Raw genomic sequence first — 23,737 nt, 5'->3', positions numbered from 1 at the left:
ATCATTATTATTATATTTATTACTACTTTTATTGGAAACAACATCAGCTCCATCTTAAAGCCTGTGTGTAGCTTTGGTAAAGGGTCAATAATGTGATTGATAATCGAATATCATCTAATATGACAGTCTTACTGAAGCGTAGAGACCGTTAGATATTTTTCCAACCGCACTTCTCTGAGAAAATTTCAAATATTCAAATCTTGGATATATAGCGCCCTCTCTCGGCGATGCTTGTTTTAAATTAAAAAAATAGGCATTCAAGCACTTATCTTATAAATTTAGTGATTAGATATCCAAAAGTTACAGACAAAGAACATATCTTAAAAGTTTCAGCCCATTCCATGATTTGGAATAGGATTTAATTGAAAGACAAAAACACACAGATATTTTAATTTGATCGGGTGACCCGATCAAGATAAATTTCCATGTAAAATCGCAAAATTTATCCTGTAAAACACATTTTCATTTCATATCCTCCACATCATAACTGTTATAGGGCATATCCATTCATATTAGCTAGCAATGAATTGGAATAGTGATAGGTGCATTTTGGTGGATTTACCAAAACTATACACAAGCTTTAAGTCTGAATGGCTGTCCAAATGATCTGTAGATATTTCTTCTTTATCAGTATAGTAGTGGTTTAGTACTGATTTTGTGGGATGAAAAGGGTTTACATGTATAAAACAAGCAGTCACATATATTCCCCAACTTGTGTCGCCCTTACCTATAACTCTTAAGTCCGTATAGCCTCTTTCCCAATCAATCTCCTCAACTAGGCATGAGTAGGTCGTCTCGTCGTGAACAGTGATGTTTCTAATGAACAAACTGTAGTCCTTGGTGATGCTGAACCTCTCAAAGCCCTGTAAGGGATCTGTAAACCCGAAAAAATCTCGAGCTACGAGTGATGCTCCGGCATATGGTGCTCCAGTGAAGTTGTGTTTGTACCAGTAGACTGCATGTGCTGGAACGGAGACCTTACAGGGTACGGAGATTATTCCGCCTCGCACCGCTGTTAAACTCTCCTCTGTTTGAAGCCTGAATGCTGTTAATGAATGCAAAAGTACAATTATTGATATTTATATCCTCAACATGTTTGAATGAATGATATCTTCCAAATTCGATTAGATAAGTATAACTGAAAGTAATGAACAAATATCAGCAAATCTGTTACCTTAAGCGCCAGTTGCGAAAAAAATCCGAACTTCTTAACAACCATCAGAAAATCATTTTGCAAGCAAGAACCATCAAAAAGATGTTTGTAAAACGTAGTATATTAACCAATTTTATAACATTCTGCAGTCTACCTGATATTGATAAGCCGATAAGCATATCTCACTCATTATCTCAGCTTGGCTTTTTGTAAAAATCTCCACAGAACTTTTGTCAGCGAAGTTAGATCATACATGTTTTCAGAATCGATTTCCAGCACATGCACTCGTCGATGGGAAAATAATAATAAGACGATGCCGATCTTGGCCTACCTGTCGTCAATATTCCGTAATGTTGCCGTCAATTTGGGAGCTATTATTTGAATTGATTATATATAGAATGCAAATATTTTGTGAATGAATTTTAGCATGCTGAATATTTTTGAAATGTCTGCGAAGTATGTCACCTAGTCAAGGAGCGAATATTAGCCCAGTCATTTTAGCCAAAATTTGGCCCAACTTGGAACACATTGCAGCATTTGTTTTCATCACAATGCATTTTTCTATGATCACTAGTATACTTAAAGTCCCAAACATTCCGGAAAGCGCAAAGGCAGCTTAATTGAATGGATCCAAGATGGCCTCCAGAATTCAATGATTTGCATTATCGCTGATAGATGATTTGTTGAAATGATTTAAAGTTCCAAAGTGGGAGCTTACTGTTCAAAACTACATGTATATTTGGAGTGGTTTTATTAAAAGGAAATGAAACCGTTGGAATAAGTGGGCTTGTATGTAAAAATAAAAATCAAAGAATAAGATCAAAGAAAGTTTGGAAAAAAATTGGACAAATAATGAGAAATTAATGAGCATTTGAATATTGCGATCAATAGTTTTATAGAGATCTTTCCATAGGCAATGCGACAAAGATGTGTGATGTCACATGTGAACAACTTTCCCTGTGAGGGACAATAAGATACATGTACCTAATATGTAATTTTTGCTCTTTCCTATAGTGATACAAACTCTTTATCTATAATGTATTCTTTAAAAAACATATCACATGTCCTCTTATAAAAAGAATACATGATCTAGTGATAGATGTGATAAAAGAGTCAGTTTAAGTGAAACATATAGAGAAGTAATGGGAAAGTTGTTCACAAGTGAAATCACACATCTTTTTCGCATTGCCAACTAAAGGATCACGGTACATTATAATAATGATCCACACTTCAAATGCTCATAAATCATAACTTTCTTATTTATTCATTCTTATTTATTCAAATTTTCTCAAAATTTTGTTGATCTGTTTCTTTGAATTTTTTGTTTTAACACAGGCTATCTTGTTTCAAAGGTTTAATTTCCCTTTAATGATAGCATTAAAAAGTAATTTCAATTTCATATTAGCTTTGAAACTTATTTTACTGAATATTGGACAATTATATAAAGATATATCAATATTTTCAAAGATCCATCGTATAACTTATTTTAATGACAGTGATGTAAGCACCAGCCCGAGTCTGTCAGATCATCACACATAAGTGAACATGTATAATACTTTCTTCAATGCTTCTGGCATACACCCTTACTTGCACTCACATGAACCACGCACCTCGGATACTTCTTCAACGATTGCAAACATAATCTTATCTATTCTCTTTCAATAGAGCAGGGGCCTGTTGCATGACGAGATGAGCGATACGTAGGAACGTCCTAGGACCATTCTTCCGAGATAGGAAGATTGGCGACAAATCAGCGCTTTCCGTTTCACGAAGGCAATTTTGTCTTCCAAGTCCGCGACATCGTTTGATATCGATAGTATCGGAAAAATATTTAGTCTTCATCGTCACCTGAACCTTTTATTTCAGAATGACGACTTTTCATAAAATCATTTATTTCAATAAAAGGAGATCAAATGATGTTTTATTTATTACTGATTGTAGAATTTAAGTATGGAGCTTAGTTTATGAGGTAAAAAGAGAAAAAACTTTAAAGATTCACAAACATAACTGAATAAAATCGAATTTTTCATTATTTCACTTATTTAGAACACGGTGTCCTTTTAGAGACACCTTTCATTGATATATCAACGAAAGAGACCCTTGTCAAAACAAAAATCAACAGTGTCTGATTGTATGAGACTAAGGGGAAATATGAGAGGCTGCGTGTGAAAAATCTAATTTATTTATTTTATTTGTCAGATATAACGCAAGAAATACAAATGTGAGTGATTAGAGTATAAACATACCTCAGTTGCATGATGAGTAACCGAAGAGAAGGAAAATATGAACATTGCTGCAAACATTTCCAAGTGAATAAAGTAGTGCTTTGCAATAATAATTAAAACACAGAAAAAATTGTGCAATCCGCTATGGAGAAAATACTATTAACCGAAAAAATGCTTAAAAATTACAACGATCATAAACGTTGGTCATATTTAAAGTTGATCACTTGATCTATGGAAGTTTATATAAGAATATAAGGTTTGAGAATATACAATATATATATATATGTTCAACATTTCAAAGTTAAGGAGTAGAGAGACTACCGTGATTCTTTTAACATGACATAGGAGCCGAAAGTGGGCCCACCCTACGATTTAAAATGCGCCTCTTTGTATGGACTTTTCATAATATTTTATTTAATGAACTTATCTTCATGTGATGGATTCGTATATAGGCCTAATCTGTATCTCGAATTTTTATTAGCTATTTTGATACTGCAGATTTTTTTTTTGTTTTACTGTTTCACATCTCAAGTTATCCCAAATCCAAGAATTAATTTTCATTGATTAAATTTAATCTCATCAAAAAATAATAATCCTAATGAAAATTAAATAAAAATAAATAAATGATTTAGATGTTTAACATTTTAGTTTTGTATCGTTTTTTTTTTTGCTTAACGTTATAAACATGTATTTTTTCCTTACAAAATTTATTTTAAAGAAGTCTTTCATGTTGTTCAATTATCTATAATGAGAAAGCATGAGGGGTCAGAGAGATAGTGCCGCCCATTTCGATAGTTCAAGTTTATTTTTTTAATGGAAAAGGGGTGGGGATAGGACGGAGGAAGAATAAACGAAGACATATTTTAAAAAAATATTTGGGCCTACATTACCCCCCTGCATTACCCCCGGAGAAGTTAAAATGACATCCGTTTTTGGTCGTCTTGTCGACGTGAAATTGATGACAACTAGCCCCCATATAAAAAATAACTTGGCGCCATCCCAGATAAAATGCATCATCAACCCCCTAAAAAATATGTTTAAAGGTGATATGTCAGTGTGGCTTGCCGTAAACGCATTTTCTCTCAATGCCGACGGTGGCGGGCGGTGTGCAAAGAAGATCATGCCTACGTAGGACATGTCTGGAGGTGTCTTTCCAAGGACCATTCTTCGTATCGCCCAAATCGGCTTTGTGAAACAGTTGAGCGATATCTCGTTCTTACGTAGAATGGTTCTACGAAAGACCATGACATGCAACAGGCCCCTGATGTATTAAACGGGGAAACCTTATCACCCCAGTGCAAATATTATACAGCCAATGAATTTAATAAGGCTTTTCATAAATTAGCTCAAAGTGATATTCCCGACTTCTTTAGTTTAATGCATTAAATATAAGAAGCTTACAATTTTTTTTATACTTTCTGCGAATTTTTATCCACATTAAACACATTTCCATGTTCTATTATTGGTCTCACGGAGACATGGTTGCATCCAATGTCTCCTCCAATTTACAAGATTGATAATTACAACTTCCTCCATATAGATCGAAAAGTTGGTAAGGGAGGAGGTGTCGCTCTCTATGTACATAAAGATCTTAATTACAAAGTAAGACATGATATTGAACTTCAAAATATGGAATCCTTATTCATTGAAATTCATAACGCTAAAAATAAGAATAAAATATTCGGTGTAATCTATAGACCCCAACCAATAATGCTGATATATTTTTAAATGAATTGGAATTTAGTCTCGAATCAGTTTCTCGAGAAAACAAAAAAATCTATATCATGGGCGACTTTAACATTAATTTGTCATTTCCCTATACTACAATAGGTCAACATTTTACTAATTTACTATCATCATCTGGAATACGACATCTCGTTAATAAACCAACTAGAATTTCTAACATATCAAATACAATTCTTGATAATATTTTTTCTAATGCACTTGATAAAAGTGATAATGGAATAACATACTATGATATTTCAGACCATCTGCCTATTTTTTGCAATGTATCCAAATGACAAACGCCCTCACCAACCTAGGAACAAAGAAAACATAACCAGACGGAATGAAACCCAACGTAATATAGAATCACTTAAGGTAGATTTGGCCGAAGAAGATTGGAATGATATTTACCTAGAGCAAAATGCAAATGACTCTTATGTAATATTCTTAAATCAACTTCTTTATTATTATGATAAAAAAGTGCCATTACTAAGAGTTAAATCGAGTAAAAAGAAGATCAAACAACCGTGGGTTACACGAGGTATAATTAAATCCATTTTTACTCGGAAGAGACTTTATAAAATACCCATTAAATCGCCTACAATTCAAAACATAAATAAATACAAAAAAATCCCCAACAAATTAACTTCAGTTATTCGCCTAGCTCGCAAATCTTACTTTTCTGATCAAATTGAAAAAGAACAAATAGATTAAAAAAATTCATTATGTAATTCTGTAAATGAGGTATAAGGTAAGAAAAAAAGAAAACTATGATGACATCAATTTTCGTAGAAAATGGTCAACACTTGCGAAACCCAAGTGATGTTGCTAATGCCTTTAATAACTTCTTCAATAATATCGGTCAAAATTTAGCTTAAAAAATAGTATCTAATGATAATGACTTTTCTGAATACTTAAACGACTTTCCAGAACATTCTTTATTTTTTAATCCGACTAATACTCATGACATCTTAGAAATTGTTAGGTCTTTGAAACCAACTTCAGGGCATGATGGAATAAGTGTCTGTTTATTAAAACAATTCATTTTATAGCTTCACCGCTCATGCATATTTTTAACCTCTCTCTGTTTCATGGCATTGTTCCCGATCCACTTAAGATTGCAAAAATAATACCAATATATAAGAAAGATGACCCATGTCTCACTTCCAACTACCGACCAATATCTTTATTACCGAGTATCTCTAAAATTCTTGAAAAAGTAGTTTACATGGTTTACAAGCGATTGTATTCATTTTTGAACAATAATTATATATTATTTCCAAATCAATATGGTTTCAGAGAGAATCATTAAACCAATTATGCAATTTTACAATTATTCGACAAAATATCTGATTCTCTCTCTAAAAAAAGAACACAATGTTGGGGTTTTTATGGACTTATCAAAAACATTCGATACAATGGATCACCGCATTTTACTTTGTAAATTAAAGAGATATGGAATCAGGGGTTTGTTTTCACTTGGTTCAAAGATTACGTAAGTAATCGACGCCATTATGTTTCTTTCAAATAAAAAACATCCAATATTTGTATCATGAAATGTGGAGTACCACAAGGATCGATTTTAGGTCCCTTGCTATTTTTGATTTATATGAATGATATTGTAAATGCATCTCGAGAATTAACATATGTTTTATTTGCAGACGATACAAATGTCTTCTATTCCCACAAAGACTTTAATATACTCGTACCGACACTTAATTTAGAATTAAAGAAATTATCAAAATGGTTTAAAATTGAGAAACTCTCCCTAAATATAAGCAAAACAAATTTTAAGTATTTTAAACACATTCAAACTAAACATAATGTTCCTTAATATATACATAGATGACATCCCTATCACTGAACAAGTGGAACGCCTCTGGCCGTATTACTTGCATCACGCGGTTCAATATAGCAGCAGTGCTGACTTTGAAAACTACTCTAACTCGAACAAGATGTTCAGTGATACATGGTTACTCTTATGTCCACTTTTTATGAACTAGACCAATAAACTTACAGAGATATGATGGTAATTCAACAGATACACCCCATTCGGCCAAAGTTCATTGACCTTTGACCTTGGTCATGTGACCTGAAATGCGCACAGGATGTTCAGTGATACTTGATTACTCTAATGTCCAAGTTTAACGAACTAGACCAATAAACTTTCAAAGTTATGATGGTAATTCAACAGATACCCCCAATTCGGCCAAAGTTCATTGACCCTAAATGACCTTTGACCTTAGTCATGTGACGTGAAACTCATGCAGGATGTTCAGTGATACTTGATTAACCTTATGTCCAAGTTTCATGAACTAGGTCCATATATTTTCTAAGTTATGATGACATTTCAAAAACTTAACCTCAGGTTAAGATTTCGATGTTGATTCCTCCAACATGGTCTAAGTTCATTGACCCTAAATGACCTTTGACCTTGGTCATGTGACATAAAACCCATGCAGGATGTTTAGTGATACTTGATTAACATTATGGCCAAGTTTCATGAACTAGGTCCATATACTTTCTAAGTTATGATGTCATTTCAAAAACTTAACCTCAGGTTAAGATTTGATGTTGACGCCGCCGCCGTCGTCGGAAAAGCGGCGCCTGTAGTCTCACTCTGCTATGCAGGTGAGAAAAAAACAAGAAACCAAATTTCTAGGTGTATGGATTGACTCAAATTTAACCTAGAACAGTAACATTCACAATATTTGCATGATGGCATCCAGAGGAATAGGAATTTTGTTTAGATTATAATATTATCTCTTAAAAAAAAATCGTTATTTATGCTTTATAATTTGTTCGTTTTATCCCACTTATCTTACTGCAACTTAGTATGGGGGTATAGTAGTAAGGTAAAAATAGAAACGATTTTCCGTCTCCAAAAGAAAGCACTCCGCATATGTACTCATTCATATTTCATTACACATACTGATGCAATATTTCACAACTTAGAAACATTGAAAATTGAAGATATTAACATTTATCAAACGGCCATATTTATGTTTAAATTTTCATCCAATATTATCCCGATTCCATTTCGCAATTTTTTGTTCACAACAAAGACATTCACAATATCCAACACAGCATTCGACAGATCTTCACTTAACCAAACCAAGAATATTACTCGCTCATAAGACGCTACGTCACCATGGCCCAGATATTTGGAATGCATTGCCACATGATATTAAACAATGTACATCTCTCTATTCGTTTAAAGCTTCGTTGAAAAATTTCTTATTTCTAAGTATACCTAATTTGATTCACCTGCACTCACCCACATGCACACACTTGCACTTCTTTTTACCAATTTTTTTCGACCAATGTATATATATTTTTAGATCTTATATTTCGTGACGATCAGTTTATCAAATATAATTTATGATGGTTTTCATCTCCTGGCTGCTATTGCTTCAAGCACCTCTGTGCTTATAATAGCTAGCCCCTGTATTTTACCGAACTATATCACATGCTTAGGTATGATTTAATTATCAGTTTTCTCTGTATTATTTACAATGTGTCTTTTTAATCGTCACATTTAAATTGTATTCATTCAATTATTTGAACAAGTAAATTTATCATTGATTTCTGAATAAATGCAGAAACTCCTGCAAAAAAAAAATATTACGTAGGTCATATTCAACAAAGTAACCATCAAATCTAGATTTTTTGAATGCAGAAATATGGACTGAAATTTCCTGCCAGCCTTGTTCACTATTTTGATAAGGGAGGTTACTTATCTGATGAGTAATAAATATGTACTGAAATTATGTCTTTTTTGAAAGATAATTTCTGCCAGCCTTATTCACTATTTTGATAGGGGAGGTTACTTATCTGATGAGTAATAATTCCCCTTTACAATAGTGAAATACTTTGGATTTGATTTTTTTGGTGCATAAGAAAGTAAATTTGCTTTTGTGTCGATCTACAAGAGGAGTTGATACATTTATGAGCAGGTGAGGGTGTGTGTGTGTGTGTATGCACATTTGTATCATATTGTAACATGTTCAACCTTGTTTTTCTTTTAACCAATTCGGGGGATTATGCCCATCAATATTTCTAACTTTCATCTAAGTCTCCAATTTCATCATCGGATTAAATCTTGATTGTTTCATACTACCAGTTTATGTGAAGAAATGTGGATAATTTAAGCCTCGCACATCGATGTCATTCATTCATAACAGGTTTGTTTTTAAAAGTCACAAGCCAAATATCCATTTTATTGTAACGAATTCCACATTCTCATGGAAAAATCTTCAGAAGGTTTGTAAAAGGTACTTTCTAAAATACGATACACCTTTTTGTGCTAAATTTCACGGTTGAATAAATACAAGTTAAATGTGCAATTATTTGATTTTTTTACACATTTCTATCGATAAAAGTGATCGAATATGATGACAGATATTTTTTGAAGACTCTCTTCAACAATATTCATCATTTAACGGTAAAAAAAATACGATTTTCAAATATCATAGGTATTACTGTTTCATTTTGTGAACTAAAATTATCTTATCAACATTTTTTTTGTTATGTTCATGCCAAATTAACATGGTTCGATGATTCAAAGGCGTTTAGTTAAACATTCACGCTTGAATAAACATGTGGAATGTGAATATCTCTTTTTTACGTTTTTGGAAGAAATGAAATTGCTAACTATGGATATCTGTCTATAATCTTCTTGCATAATATTTGATTTTTATAAAAATCCCGATGTTTAATGCTTCAGTAAGCACACGATATTCGAGAATTATGCAATTGAGAAGAGAGTTCAAGGCATTACAATTGGCCCCACTCTGTGCCTTATCAAGTGCGCGCCTTTTGGATAGTGTCCCTCCGAAGTTATGTGCGAAGTTTCATGACAAAAAATGTTGGCAGAAGTACCAAAATTCGTCCATGAAACAATACATCATGTCACTTTTGTTAAAATTTCCCTTTTCTCTCTCATAGACATGGGGGGGGGGGGGGGGGGGGTTTGGGAGCCGTTCCGTGCCCCCCTTTGAGAGGCACAATTAAAATTTGTAATGTAAAAAAATGTCGTTAAAAAGACACTTTTGAAAGTAAAGACTTTGTTTCGCTTGTCAATTTTTTTTTTGCCCACCCTTTTGGAAAATCATTGATTCGTCCCTGATATATTATAAACTCCTAAAAAAGTTTTGAAATCTGACTTTGATCGATAATCCTTTCTCGGTTTTAGTAAATATCAATGTGTAATTAATATCAACGAATAGATTGTTTAAATTTCTTTAAAATGACACCCTACATGATATGATCGTTCACATGGAGGTGCAGTGCTTTGAAATGTGTGGCAAGGTGAAAATTCAAAAGTTGCAAAATGACACAATGTTGAAAGTCACTGTTCTTTCTTTTAGTGGTGATGAGTGAGTTTCTCAGCGGTTTCCTTTAATCACTTTCATGCACCTTAACATCAACATGGAATCAAACACACCCCTGCACAAGCAAACAAATAACAAACAAACAAACATGCATGGGTATTTCAAACCATGTTATCTCACAGAACATCACTACATAAACCTCAAGAAAACATTAAAAAATGATGAAGCAGGGGCTTGATTTGAATGGATTTTCATCTCTATTGACACAGACAAAAGGATCATGTTCTGTATAATTGACGCTTCATGACTATTTCTTATCGTTTTGCAGTTTTTCAATTCAGTCCTCATCCAACACTTTTGAATCCTGCTGTTTTCATGATGGCATGATCATAAAAAGCATGGTATCATTTTAAAGAGAATCAAATAATCATTTGAATGAAGATAATGATGGCATGATCATAAAAAGCAGGTATCATTTTAAAGAAAATTAAATAATCTTTCGAATGATGATCTTTTCAAATATGCATTGTGTAAAACTGGCAGTTGGAAGAAATTAATAGCCAAACTCAGATTTCCAAACTTTTTTTGCTCGTTTTGCTGCTTTTCAATTCAGACCTCATCCAACACTATTGAATCTTTTCGTGATGGCATGATCATAACAAGCATGGTATCATTTTAAAGAAAATTAAGTGATCTTTTGAATGATGTCAAATATGCATTGTGTAAAATTAGGAATTGGGAGAAAGTAATGGCCAAACTCATATTTCCAAACTTATTTTGAGGGGTTTATATAATATGTTCAACAGCTTTGGCAACTTTTGAATTTAAACAAGATGTGAAAGAAATGAATTAAGAGAACAAAGGTACATGTACGCAGAGCTTAGCTAAAAATCAAGGTCCCCAGGGCTATCTACCCTTGGAAAAAACTGATGATACCGGAAAAAGCCTCTCCCGGGAATCCATTCCGGGCCCCCAGCTTTGAACGCCTTGGTGACACCGGCGCGCCGGTGTCTTAACCACTAGTCCACAGAGAAGGGTTAGTGGCTAGGGCGATCCCGATCTAATTGACCGTCAGACAACCGATTCTCGACACAACCATGACAACCAATCAAATTTCCATTGTCGGGTTTAGGCGAGTCTTAAACAATGCCAAGCTGCCAGATATTTATACATATGATACATATATCCATAAATTCTTTTCTTTCATTACATATGATATATATACATACACACACACATATATATATATATATATAAATATATATATATATATATATATATATATATATATATATATATATATATATATATATATATATATATATATATATATATATATATATGTGTGTGTGTGTGTGTGTGTGTAAAGTTATACATGTACAACAGCTTTTGGCAACTCTTTTTTTATTTAAATATTGTAAAGAAATGGATGAAGAGAACAATGGTAGGCGTAGCTTAAATCAAGGTTCCCCAGAGCTATCTACCCTTTGGAAAAATTGGTGATGCCGAAAAAATGTCTCTGCCGGAATCGAACCCGGGCCCCCAGCTTTGAACGCCGGTGCCTTAACCACTAGACCACAGAGACGGGTTAATGGCTAGGGCGAACCCAATCCGATTGACCGTCAGATAGACAGATTTTCGACACTATACCAATTATAATTTCCTTTGTCAGGTGAAGGTGGGTTTAGAACAATGACAAGCCGCCATGCCTCAGCTGGATCAAAGCTATTGCTTCGATACAGTACATGTATGGGGGAAGAAATACAAATGTGTAAAGTTATACATGTACAACAGCTTTTGGCAACTCTTTTTATTTAAATATTGTAAAGAAATGGATGAAGAGAACAATGGTAGGCGTAGCTTAAATCAAGGTTCCCCAGAGCTATCTATCCTTTGGAAAAATTGGTGATGCCGAAAAAATGTCTCCGCCGGGAATGGAACCCGGGCCCCGGGTATATATATATATATATATATATATATGCATATATATATTTTACTTGGAAATAAACTTTGTTGGAACTGCAATGCATTACATTTTTTTTATTTTTTATTTAATATATATATATATAATTATATTATATTCTGAATGCTTTACATATAATTCCATGAATATTAATGATCATGTTTTAATTCATTGAAAATTAAAATGACTATCAATTCGGAATAATCCAGGGAACCCTTTTCTATATGATATCTTCATTTCCATATACGTTTTATATTTTGTACAGCTTCATAAATTTTGCCTGATATACTATACCTTTCCATACCTCCACTCTCCTGGCGGGGATGCAATCTATGACAACCAAACGTTTGCATCATAGCGTGTTGTCAGCTGGGGTCAAATGTTACGTGGTTTTCCCCAAACCGATCAGGGGCCCGTTGCATAAAACTTTTTACCTGAGAAAACTCAGGTTGTTTTTACCAGAGTTTTGCCCTGTGTTAAAGTCAATGGCAAAAATCAGACTAACCTAAGTTTTCAGTTTTTACCAGAGTTTTCTGAGGTAAAAAGTTTTATGCAACAGGCCCCAGGTGTCTATATATATAGGCGATCGTTGTTCGATGTCTTTGTCATGTTTGAGTACAGCTTTAGATGTACCAATGAACACAGTCTGATTGTGAAACCTATTGGGGATATCATATTCGTGCATACAACATCATCGTATTGTATTTATAACATACACATTATTGGAAAATTTCAAATACTTGTATGTTATCCCATAGTGTACGTTATAATTATGTACACCGTTGGCCGGTATTCTAAATTCATGTTTACATTGGCTTATGCCATATGGTATAACCATGGACTTATTACGGAATAGGTCCATGGTATAACTCCGTGTTAAGATTGGGATAAAGCAATACATATTAAAACTGAATAAGCATGATGTGCTTCCTATTTTTACTTGTCACTTTTATAATGTTCTTCATAAAGACGGCAACTATTTTGGCATTTATGTTTAATCAGGTAAGTCATATGAGCTGACTAATTTAACTTTTACTGCTAAAGATTCCTAACACAAGTGGATATCCATTTATGCAACTCCATCATTTTGTATAAAATAAAACAAAACGGAAAAACTTATTCAGATTTTATTTTGTATTGAGATGTGCACTATTAAAAAAAAAATTATTTACATATTATGTGAAAAATTCATCTTATATAGTGCACAACTAAATAACTAAAAATACCCCCTGAATATATTTTTCGTTTTGCCTTGATTAGAAACGTCTGATTAACTTATACGTGTAGTTATATTATTATAATTTTCATATTTACACTGTACTGGCGGGAATTCTATTCACAACAACAAAACGTTGATGTCGTAGAGCATTGTCAGCTGAGGTCAAATGTTACGTGGTTTTGCCCAAAGCGATCAGTAATGTGTATTCTGGTTCTCGATGTCTGATGTCTTTGTGGTGCAGGTGTACAGGCGTGTATGCAAAATACAATGTTATGATGATATCTTTTGGCATATCATAATATGTGTGCCCAACATTATTGGATTGTATTGTTACAAATTTCAAGTTGTAAAATAAACTTGTTTATCATATTTTGCACTATAAATTTGGCTGTATTCTGCAGGCAGGTTAACCTTAGGACACGGTATAACCCCTCGAACTACAAATGATACATATGAGCCCCACCAAGAACGAGAATAGAGGGCTTTGGACCTTAGCTTTGGTCTTAAAATGGAGGCTTCCGTAACTGCTCTAAGATTGACGATTGCTCAGAATGCAATGCTCTCCGTTAAAATAATGGGAAGTCAATGCCAAAAATAAAAAAAGAATTCATGTTTGCTATCTTTACCCGGCTCTTTTCTTATGTTTTAATGACGAATAATGGAATTTTCAGCATTAATTCCAAATACAGCTATTTCGTATGAGTACTGTAAAATATTCCTTGCACAATCGACTACCCATAGTTAACCCACAACTGTAGACCAGAGTTTAAATAAAACCAGAGTTCAAAACAGTGGCATAACAGGCAGGGGGCAGTCTGCCCCCCCCCCCTCCCTGGCGAAGCTGAGGGGGGGAACGGAAATAGAGGAAAAGGAAGAAATAAACGGAAAGGGAAAGAAAAGGGAGAAAAAGAGGAAGGAGGGAAAAAAGATATAGGAAAGAGAAAACAAGAAAAAGAAAAGGGATAAGATGTTATAAATTTGATCATCTTGAAATAGGGCCTATACTATAAACAAGTGAGAAAGGGTTAAAGAATTAAAAGATGGCTAAATGGAACGGGAATTTATGGCGGCAAAGGGAAAACAAAGAGGGCAAAATAAACGAGAAATAAGGAATGAGCAATAATGCTAACATAAAATCTGAATAAAAAAAAGGGGGGGGGGGATTAAGAGCATGACCGGGCAGCCGATTGAAAAAAAAAGAATTGGAAGAAAGATGGATGGCATATAACATTGCGTATGTCTATTTTGCTAAATTTCATGAAATGAAAACGGTCGAATCAGGACAAAAATAATGAATTTAGAGAGGTTCCAGATGTCCCACTCAACCCAACAGATAGACATGCCCTTTTAGTTACATAATTAAAATTTCATTTTCATAAGGCCCAAAACCTTCGCGCTCGCTTTGCTCGCTCGGGACATTTTGGAAATGTCCCATCTTTATTATGTTTAGTTGATATAATGCCAATACATTGAAGTAATGTTTTTTTGAAAAAAAAAATCCGTGGTTCAATAAAAGTGGCTATCTTGAATTTTCCAAGGTTTTGGGGCTCCGCCCCATACCCCACATACATGGCACTGATGTACAAATTGAAGGCATTTGGGGGCGTGGCCCCGAAAAGTTCTACAACCAAGAACCACAAAAAAAAAGAAGAAAGAAAAGAAAAAGGACCGGAAAAGTGCAAGATATAAAGATATTTTCTGAATGTAATGTCTAAATCTTTTTCTAAGTAAGAGTTCAAACAAAAATTCTTGCATGCTTCGCACGCTCGGGACTTTTAAGAACCTTTTGCCACACGCTCCTGCTGTACCCCCTCATTAAACCACGCTTATCTTGAATAGAGCTTCGCACCAACGCTTACGAAAAATCATGTTCACCAGGGGCATGCACATGAGGGGGGGGGGGGCTCAAAACAATTACGACCAAGCCCCCCAAAAAAAAATATATAAAAAATTAAAAAAAAGAAGGAAAAGTTAGAAAATCAAATATCGTATAATTTTCTGAATGTTATATTATTTTCATAATTAAAATATCAACATTTTTGTTCGGTCGCAGTTCTTCCCCAAATTACATAATACAATACACAATAATCCCCCTCGAGATTTTTGGCTCATAATGCCACTGCTTTTCCCATCATGATATGATCGGGACATTCTTTGGGTCTTGCCCCCTCCCCTTTCCAGGCATGGCTACCGACCCCAGTTACGCCTCTGGTTCAAAATGCGGGCCTTTGTGTTTAAGATATGATGGTGGGTTCAGCATGCTAGACACATAATCTTAGCTGGCAAAATTTAGTTATAGAAATGTTAATTCTGATAATTATTATTATTTTTACATTGAGATAATGTGTTTGTTAAATTAAAAGAACTACATTGTTGCTGAAAAACATCCAAATAAAATATAAAACTCCAAGTCAATAGAAAATTACTAGTACACAACAAATCAATTACCACACCGAAAAGGGAGCATATCTAAAAAAAAATCAATTATTTCGCCGTGAAGAGTGTTATATGAGATTATCAGTTAATAATTTTTGGACTTAAACAATCAATTGTTGAAATCTCGGGGAAAAAATTCTTAAAAATTCTTAAAAATTAAAAATACAGGACAGATTATGAATTTTCGTCAGGTCTTCCAGACATGCGTATATACAACGGCAAGAAATATTTGCTTATAAGCAAATATTTCTTGCCGTTGTATGTGCACTTTGTACAATTTCGATGTTCTAAAAAAGTAGAATGCTTTCAAATAAATGTATATGGGAAGTTATTGATATAATATTTTATATTGAAACACATTATTATAGAAACACTGCTTGGAATTTGATGATGGATCCAAACAAGATAATACCATGTATTGCTTACTGGTGTTATTTTCCAGCCTGTTACCGATCCCAAGTATAATTAAACAGTTTTTTTTATGAGCAAACCAGTAAAATTATAATAAACAGAAAGAGCAATTAAACCGAACTTCGGAATCAAGGTAGATATATTCCATTAAATTTTCCGTTCATATATTTCTCAATAAATTTAGACGCCAGTTCGTCGGATTATTCATAAATATATTACCGTGTTACTATGCTAAATTGATCAAGTGGCAAAAATTACCCAAACGGTAAACATTCTTTTTGGTATGATTATGTGAGAATGATATGTGTACAAGTTTAAAGGAGAATGAAACCTTTGAAACAAGATAGCTTGCGTGAAAACAGAAAAATCAAAGAATCAGATGGAGGAAAGTTTGAGAAAATCGGACAAATAATGAGAAAGTTATGAGCATTTGAATATTGCAATCACTAATGCTATGGAGATCCTCAAATTGACAGTGCGACAAAGATGTGTGATGTCACTTGTGAACAACTCTCCCCATTACTTTAGTATATATTTCTCTTAAATTGCCTCTTTTATTCAATCTATCAGTAGATCATGTGTTCTTTCTAGTTGAGGGCATGTATTACAGATTTTTAAAGGATACATCATGGATAAAGAATTGTATCACTATAAGTAAGAACAAAAAGAGACATTTTGAGGGTATTTTATAGTCCATCAAAGGGAAAGTTGTTCATATGTGACATCATGCATCCTTGTCGCATTGCCAATGGGAGGATCTCCATAGCATTTGTGATTGCAATATTCAAATGCTCATAATTTTCTCATTATTTGTCCGATTTTTTTCCAACTTTCTTTGTTCTTATTCTTTGATTTTTCTGTTTCGACACATGCCTACTTGTTCCAAAGGTTCCATTCCCCATTTAGTTCAAGTTTATTTTATTTTCTTTAAACTTTTCATCGAATACATAAAAAAATACAAATACAAATCAAATGTTATCAAAGTTCACAAATTGCACCATAATGATAGCAAAAGCTTGTATTGAAATGAAGGGATCCACTAAGAAAAACTTATTGTAGAGCCTGGATCCCCTATCATAACATATTGAACAATTAAAAATGGAGGACTCATTCGCATGTATCGATACGACGTCTTAAGAATTTGAAAATAAAATATGTTGATATGGAAGTATAGGAATAAACAAATAAAGTAGATGAGTAATGCTGAGGAATAAAAGTAAGCTGACGGAAATACAGGACGACACTTTACACCAAAGAGAACAAAGCCATGATGAAGAATAAACTGGAGAGAGAAGGCAAAGACATGTAGGGAAAGACAGACATACATGCACGCTGACTCATAAGGACGGATCTATAGAGAAAAAGGGTGTATGAAAGGGAGAGAGATAGGAAGAGAGAGAGAGAGCAGTGGCGTAACTACGGGGGGAGGGGCACGTGCCCCCCTGAGATTTGGTGTGCCCCCAGGTGCCCCCCTTAAAAAATTGGCAGAGCAAAAAAAGGAGAAAGAAGAAAAGAAAAAAGGAAAAGAAGAAGAAAGAGAGAAGAAAATAAAAAAAAGGAAAATAAGAGGAGGAAAACGAGTGAATGAAATAATGTGAGGAAAAGACTTGCAAAAAATATCTTTCATGTTACTAATTTTTTTTTTGCTGGCGCTTCGCACCACAATTGCCTGTTCGATGAGATTTATATCTTGCTCAATTGGCTGATATGGAGCAAGTTTTAAAGTCAATATACGAAACATATTTTAGCTGGAACATCGACCTTTCACTATTTTTTCATTTACAAATGTAAGTGCTCTGTAAAATGTCCGGTTTATTGTCTACATATCAGCATTTTAATGCTGAAATCTCTCCTCAAGGGTAGCGGGGGGGGGGGACACAATTGAATTTTCCATAATTACACACACACACTCCCCCACACACCCACACACTATATTTATATATGTATGTATGTATGACAGTCACTTCTTAGCTTTCTTCTTATAATTAGATATGTCAAGCGCGAAGTGCGAGCTATTTTTATTGGGGGGGGGGGGGAATTCATGTAATTTGTCCTGAAAAATTGAACATTTTGAGCAATGTTTCTGATCCTGAACAAGATGCGTATGTAACAAATAATAACTGCGAACGTGATCAGTGCGAGCAGATATTTTTTCATGCGCTCTGGTCTGATCGAAAGGGAAGTATTATGAGGACTGTTTGAATTTACCCATTAAGACGATACATACATCTATATGAACAATCAAATAATGCAAGCACGAAGCGCGAGCAGAAAAAATGACATTCCGACCTAAATACTGGACATTTTAAGCACTTTTTGCATGAACAGGATAAGTATATAACTATACAATTGATGCGAGCGCGAAAACAAAATTGAGATTTCAGACCAAAAACGAGACATTTTAAGCATTTTTCTAATAATGAAGAGGATATGTATATATTGATGAGAGCGCGAAGCGCGAGCAGAAATAAAAATGAAATTTCAGACCTAAAAACGGAACATCTTAAGCACTTTTCTAATCATGAACAGGATAGGTATATAAATTGGCCCGAAAAATATAAAGAAAAACATTCATTAAAAATGAATAAAACAAACTTCTGAAATATTCTGAAGCCACTACCACTATTCTTTGTACATCTTGTATGTAAATCGTGCTTGCTGTTATTTTACTTTGCTTATTTTGTGGTAATACAGTATATAAATTGTTCTATCATTGCAATGATTGAAAGAGAATAAAAGGATTGTATTGTTCCCAGGTTGTGTAAACTTATCTCCGTATAGACACACACTCATAATGGCAAAGTAAATAAATAGTGCATATAGCAAACTCCGATAGATTTACAAAACAATGATTTTTCCTTTCTTCATTTTTGAACCTAAAACCTAGATTATGCAGGCCCCAATTCCAGTTTATTTTCTTTTCCACAGAAAAATCACAGAAAAATATGCTGCAAAATTATAACAATGTATAAAAGGGGGAAATAAAAAAATAATTTTGAAAATGGTATATTGAAAAAAATTATATAAGTGAAATAAAAAATGAAGGAAAAACAAACAGGAAAAAAATAGAGAAAAACAAAAGAAAATGGAAGTAAAATGAATAAGAGAAAATTATTAAAAAATGGGGAAAATTATTGATATTCAGTAGAAACATATTTTATTTTTTAATCAGGCATATTCAATGGGAAGGGGTATAAAAAACGAAAGAAAAAAATAAGAAAATGGCAAAAGTTATATCTGGAAAAAACAGTGAGAAAATTCCTTCCTGATATTTGACAAAATGATGGAAAATTCACATTTCATATCAATGAAATGCCTTCCCAAAGTATTTACTTCCTTAAGAGTGGTTTAAGAAGTCATTTATAAACTAGAAAGAAATAAGCTGTCTATTTATTTTTGGCTAGAAGAGACACAGCTTCGAAAGAAACCAAATATCAACATACATACAAATGCACACGTGGGACTGTGATGTACTCACCTATGTGTTTTATGTGTATTAAGGCATTTGGAAATCGGTCTTTTTGAGTCGAAAGAGAGGTCATAATTCCTCCTTTTACTGCTTGCAAATTATCAGGTTTCAGTAATATGGACTGTAGAAGGGCAATTCATTGGTGTAAAATGTGACTTTGACGTAGAATTTCAAAGTTCTGGGAAGATTTCTTAGCAGTGACATTTTATATCGCGGGTCCATGAGTCTGAATAGTCTGCTAACGCACAGCTAGTTGCAGTGGCTTCATGCATGCAAAGCTCAGCCAGACAGCCGGCGCGGCTAATAGTTACTGTGTGCTATAGCGGTAGGCCTACATACTGTCATGACTATGCAATCTTTGTGTGTGTGTATTTGTGTATATATTAACCAAAAAGGCGCATGACGAATTGGCTTGCATTTTGAATTGTAGAAAGTTGATAAATGCATGCAAAATCGGGAGAAAAATTGCGCTACTTTGAAAATCATTGGTTGCCCGATTCGGGCCACCAAAACTTAACATTTTTTTCAATAATGGTTGCCCGAGATGAATTTCTGGTGGCCCCGGGCCACCGCTAATGTCGAGCCTTACTATACAATAAGTATAGTATACATTAATGATAGTAAATTTATCTTCCATTCTTTCTTTCATCTTATTCGCCGATGATACTATTTTTTTGTTATCTCACAAGAACTTACCAGAATTAATAAATATAAAGAATTTAGAATTAAATAAAGTTTCATCATGGTTTAAATGTAATAAGTTTTCTCTTAACAAAAATAAAACTCATATTATGCATTTTCAATCATCTCATAAAAATTTAAATTTTACACAAGATATAAAAATTGATAATGTGCTTTTAGATAAAAAAGAATAAGTAAAATTCCTTGGTATCACAATAGCCAAGTATTTATCATGGACCCCGCACATAATCAACGTGTCTTCCTCTGTAGCGAAAGGAATATGTAAACTAAAAAAATCTTACCAGAGAAATCTCTTTTTATGATATATAATACATTGATGTTACCATATATTCACTACTGTAATCTCATTTGGGGAAAAAGCTGCAAGACAAGACTTGATCATATATTTTTATTGCAAAAGAAAGCGGTTAGAATTTGTTCAAAATCCACATATCTTTTCACATACCCTCTTTTATATCGTTTGAAAATATTTAAGATAAATGATATTAAAATACTTTACAAATAGCGCTGTTTATGTATAGATATAATTATGACATGCTTCCTCCAGTATTCACGGACTTGTTTTCATATAATAACAATTTACACTCTTATCCAACAAAAACATGCAATAAATATTTACTTAAAGAATCCCAGGACACTATTTGCACATAAACCATTAGGACATCATTGACCTCATATTTGGAATGTATTGCCAAATTCACTCAAGCTGAAATTTCGTTGCTAAGGACCAAGCATCTCCCTTGACCCCCCCCCCCCTCTCAGTCCCTCATGCACTTGCACGTTTAATGACAACAGATATTCATTATTTTTCAGGGCTGTTACGTTTTCAAGCTTTGCTTTTGTGACGACCCTTGCAACTATCCTATTCACTGTGTAACAGAAAATACCACTTAATATTTTTCATTTATGTAAGATATACTTGATGATTTATATACAAATTATTGTTCATTATCTTGATGTCAAATTTGAGATATGTATTTTCTTGTCCAGAAATTTGTTATGAAAAATGTTGCAAAAACTAATAAATGAAATGAAAAAAAAATCAACCAACACGGGGCAACATACTGCCCACCTACCCGTATCCATTCTTCAATTAAATTTAATTCGTTATTTCATTTCCATTCAAAACATAATACAAAGTAATATGAATTAATACAAATCAAATACAATTTTACAGACGAATATTCTTACTTCGTATAAGCAAGTTTCTAATCAATTATTGTTTCGACAGTGCACTCTTTGTCCTTATCTGCATTATTGTACATTTTACACGTGCCTTTGAATAATGGTTTGTCTCATCAATCAAGGATATATCACTTCTTGAATGTAATACAAAAAATGAAAAAAAAAAACATGATTAAAGAGAATGGTTTCTACACTGTAATACGAAGACTATCAAGGATCATTCCATCTGGATTTTAAACGACGCAATGGCCCTTTGAAAGTTGGTAACGTCCATTTTTGTCAAAGTAAAGAGAAAAGAGCGGGCCGTTGAGCGAGAACCGCCGGGCCGTTTGCATTATATATTTTTTGGGTTTTTTGCTTGGCCCTTGTGAAATTTCATGTGTACAGAATAAAAAAAATAAATCCGAGAACATGGGTGCAATATTGCATATTCATAGGTAAATTGGCATAGATTGAACCCTTAAAAATTAGAACATTTACTCACATTGTGATACGCAACACATGACCATGAAAACGATGAAGATGACATATATTCTGTTTGGTGTGAGCATGATGACTGCAAAGTAATATACTTTTGCTGATATGAAATGAATGGTACAACAATGGTAGATGGTGACTATTGAAATAACATTGATGATATTCCGTTTGCTGTAGCCGTTTCTTATCACAAGGCTGCAGTCTTTACAAAATTGGTAAGTGATGGTATCGTTTTTGATGAGGATACACTCAGAATGGCAAAAACTCAGACCACAGACTCGGACAAAGAGCAAAAAATCAATCCAAATAAAAATTAATGGCAATCCGAGCCGAGCTCAAAGTGTTAGAACCTCGAACGACAGGTTGCAAGATGAATTTTAGATCCGAGTTGATTTTGTCTTGATTTCTCGTTGGGTAGAAACTTTCAAGCAATTTCTAAATCCATGCTCCGAGTGAGCTCTCCTACAGAAACACAGTCGGCTGAGAGATACTGCACAAAAGCGCAGACCAATGGAGAGGCGTCAACGGAATACTGAATACCGTAATGTGGAGGTACTCAATATTGTTCTCACGCATAGACACTCCTGGTTTTCACGACGTTTGTGTCTGTATAGTGTGGATAAAAAAAAATCCCAAAAGAACATTGAGCCACGGTTTATTTTATTTTGCTATAGCTTATAAAAAATCAGTCTCACTGTTTCTACTCATTTATTTATAAGAATTCATTCATCTTAAAAAAGGATGAAGGCGGATGGTTAAAAAAAAAAGAAAAAAGTGAATCTTCTGCAGGAATGTGTAAAAGATAATCACTATTATACAACCCCTACTTAGCTTGTTGTACGCGAGCAAATGGGAGACTGAATGTCAAACATTCGTACCGGTGCACACACAACGTACCATTGATCCAAAATGTATTATGCAACTCCCAAGAATGTTCTGTAATCTGATTGGTCCAAATCGGATCACAGGATATTCAACTCTCACTTCAGAGTGCAGGATAGTGCAAGGTCGGGAATTATCTAGAATTATCTAGAATTTATATATATTTCTCTATACATTCATTATTTTTTTAATTAGATATCTGCAGTAATTCCCTTTTCACTACATAGGGGTGGATCAGAATCTGTGGCCGGTACAGGCAATAGTTCATAAAGCTTATTCAATTTATTGGATAGTTGAATGGTTGCCATTCCCTAAACATAACTTCCTTTTTTTAATCACACTGTAGTAATGGTGGTAAACATTTATCCACACAAACATGACAAAAGGCTTACGTCATGACTATGGCGTTGTCACATGTCTGGTTTTCCCGATTCAGTCTCTCTGTGATCTTTATGTAGTGCAGCACAATGGCATAGAGCAGGGGTTCTCTACGGCTCGCGGGCCGGATCCGGCCCGTGGAGCTTCTCTATCCGGCCCGCGAGACTCACTAAAGTCAC

General features: G+C 34.0%; 1 protein-coding gene across 1 annotated transcript; it reads right to left on the bottom strand.

Moving 5' to 3' along the window:
* Window positions 1-54: 54 nt before the first annotated feature.
* On the bottom strand, window positions 55-22,831 carry LOC121419663. Its single transcript, XM_041614121.1, has 3 exons — window positions 22,306-22,831; window positions 728-1,045; window positions 55-71 (listed from the first exon to the last, which is right to left on the bottom strand). The coding sequence occupies exons 1-3, from the start codon at window positions 22,370-22,372 to the stop codon at window positions 55-57; spliced, it is 402 nt and encodes a 133-aa protein (XP_041470055.1). The 5' UTR covers window positions 22,373-22,831.
* Between the last annotated feature and the right edge of the window lie 906 nt (window positions 22,832-23,737).

Source organism: Lytechinus variegatus, chromosome 8 (genome assembly GCF_018143015.1).
Source record: "Lytechinus variegatus isolate NC3 chromosome 8, Lvar_3.0, whole genome shotgun sequence".
Classification (NCBI taxonomy): domain Eukaryota; kingdom Metazoa; phylum Echinodermata; class Echinoidea; order Temnopleuroida; family Toxopneustidae; genus Lytechinus; species Lytechinus variegatus.
The sequence above is the reverse complement of the archived record's forward strand: the minus strand, read 5'-3'. Positions and strand labels throughout refer to the sequence as shown.

What these genes read in the sequence shown, in the direction of transcription:
- LOC121419663 (XM_041614121.1), bottom strand. Translation starts at nt 22,372, where the DNA reads ATGCTCACACCAAACAGAATATATGTCATCTTCATCGTTTTCATGGTC. An exon ending in CATGTGTTGCGTATCACAAT is followed by an intron (nt 1,046 to 22,305) that starts GTGAGTAAATGT and finishes ATTCATTAACAG; the next exon opens with CATTCAGGCTTCAAACAGAG.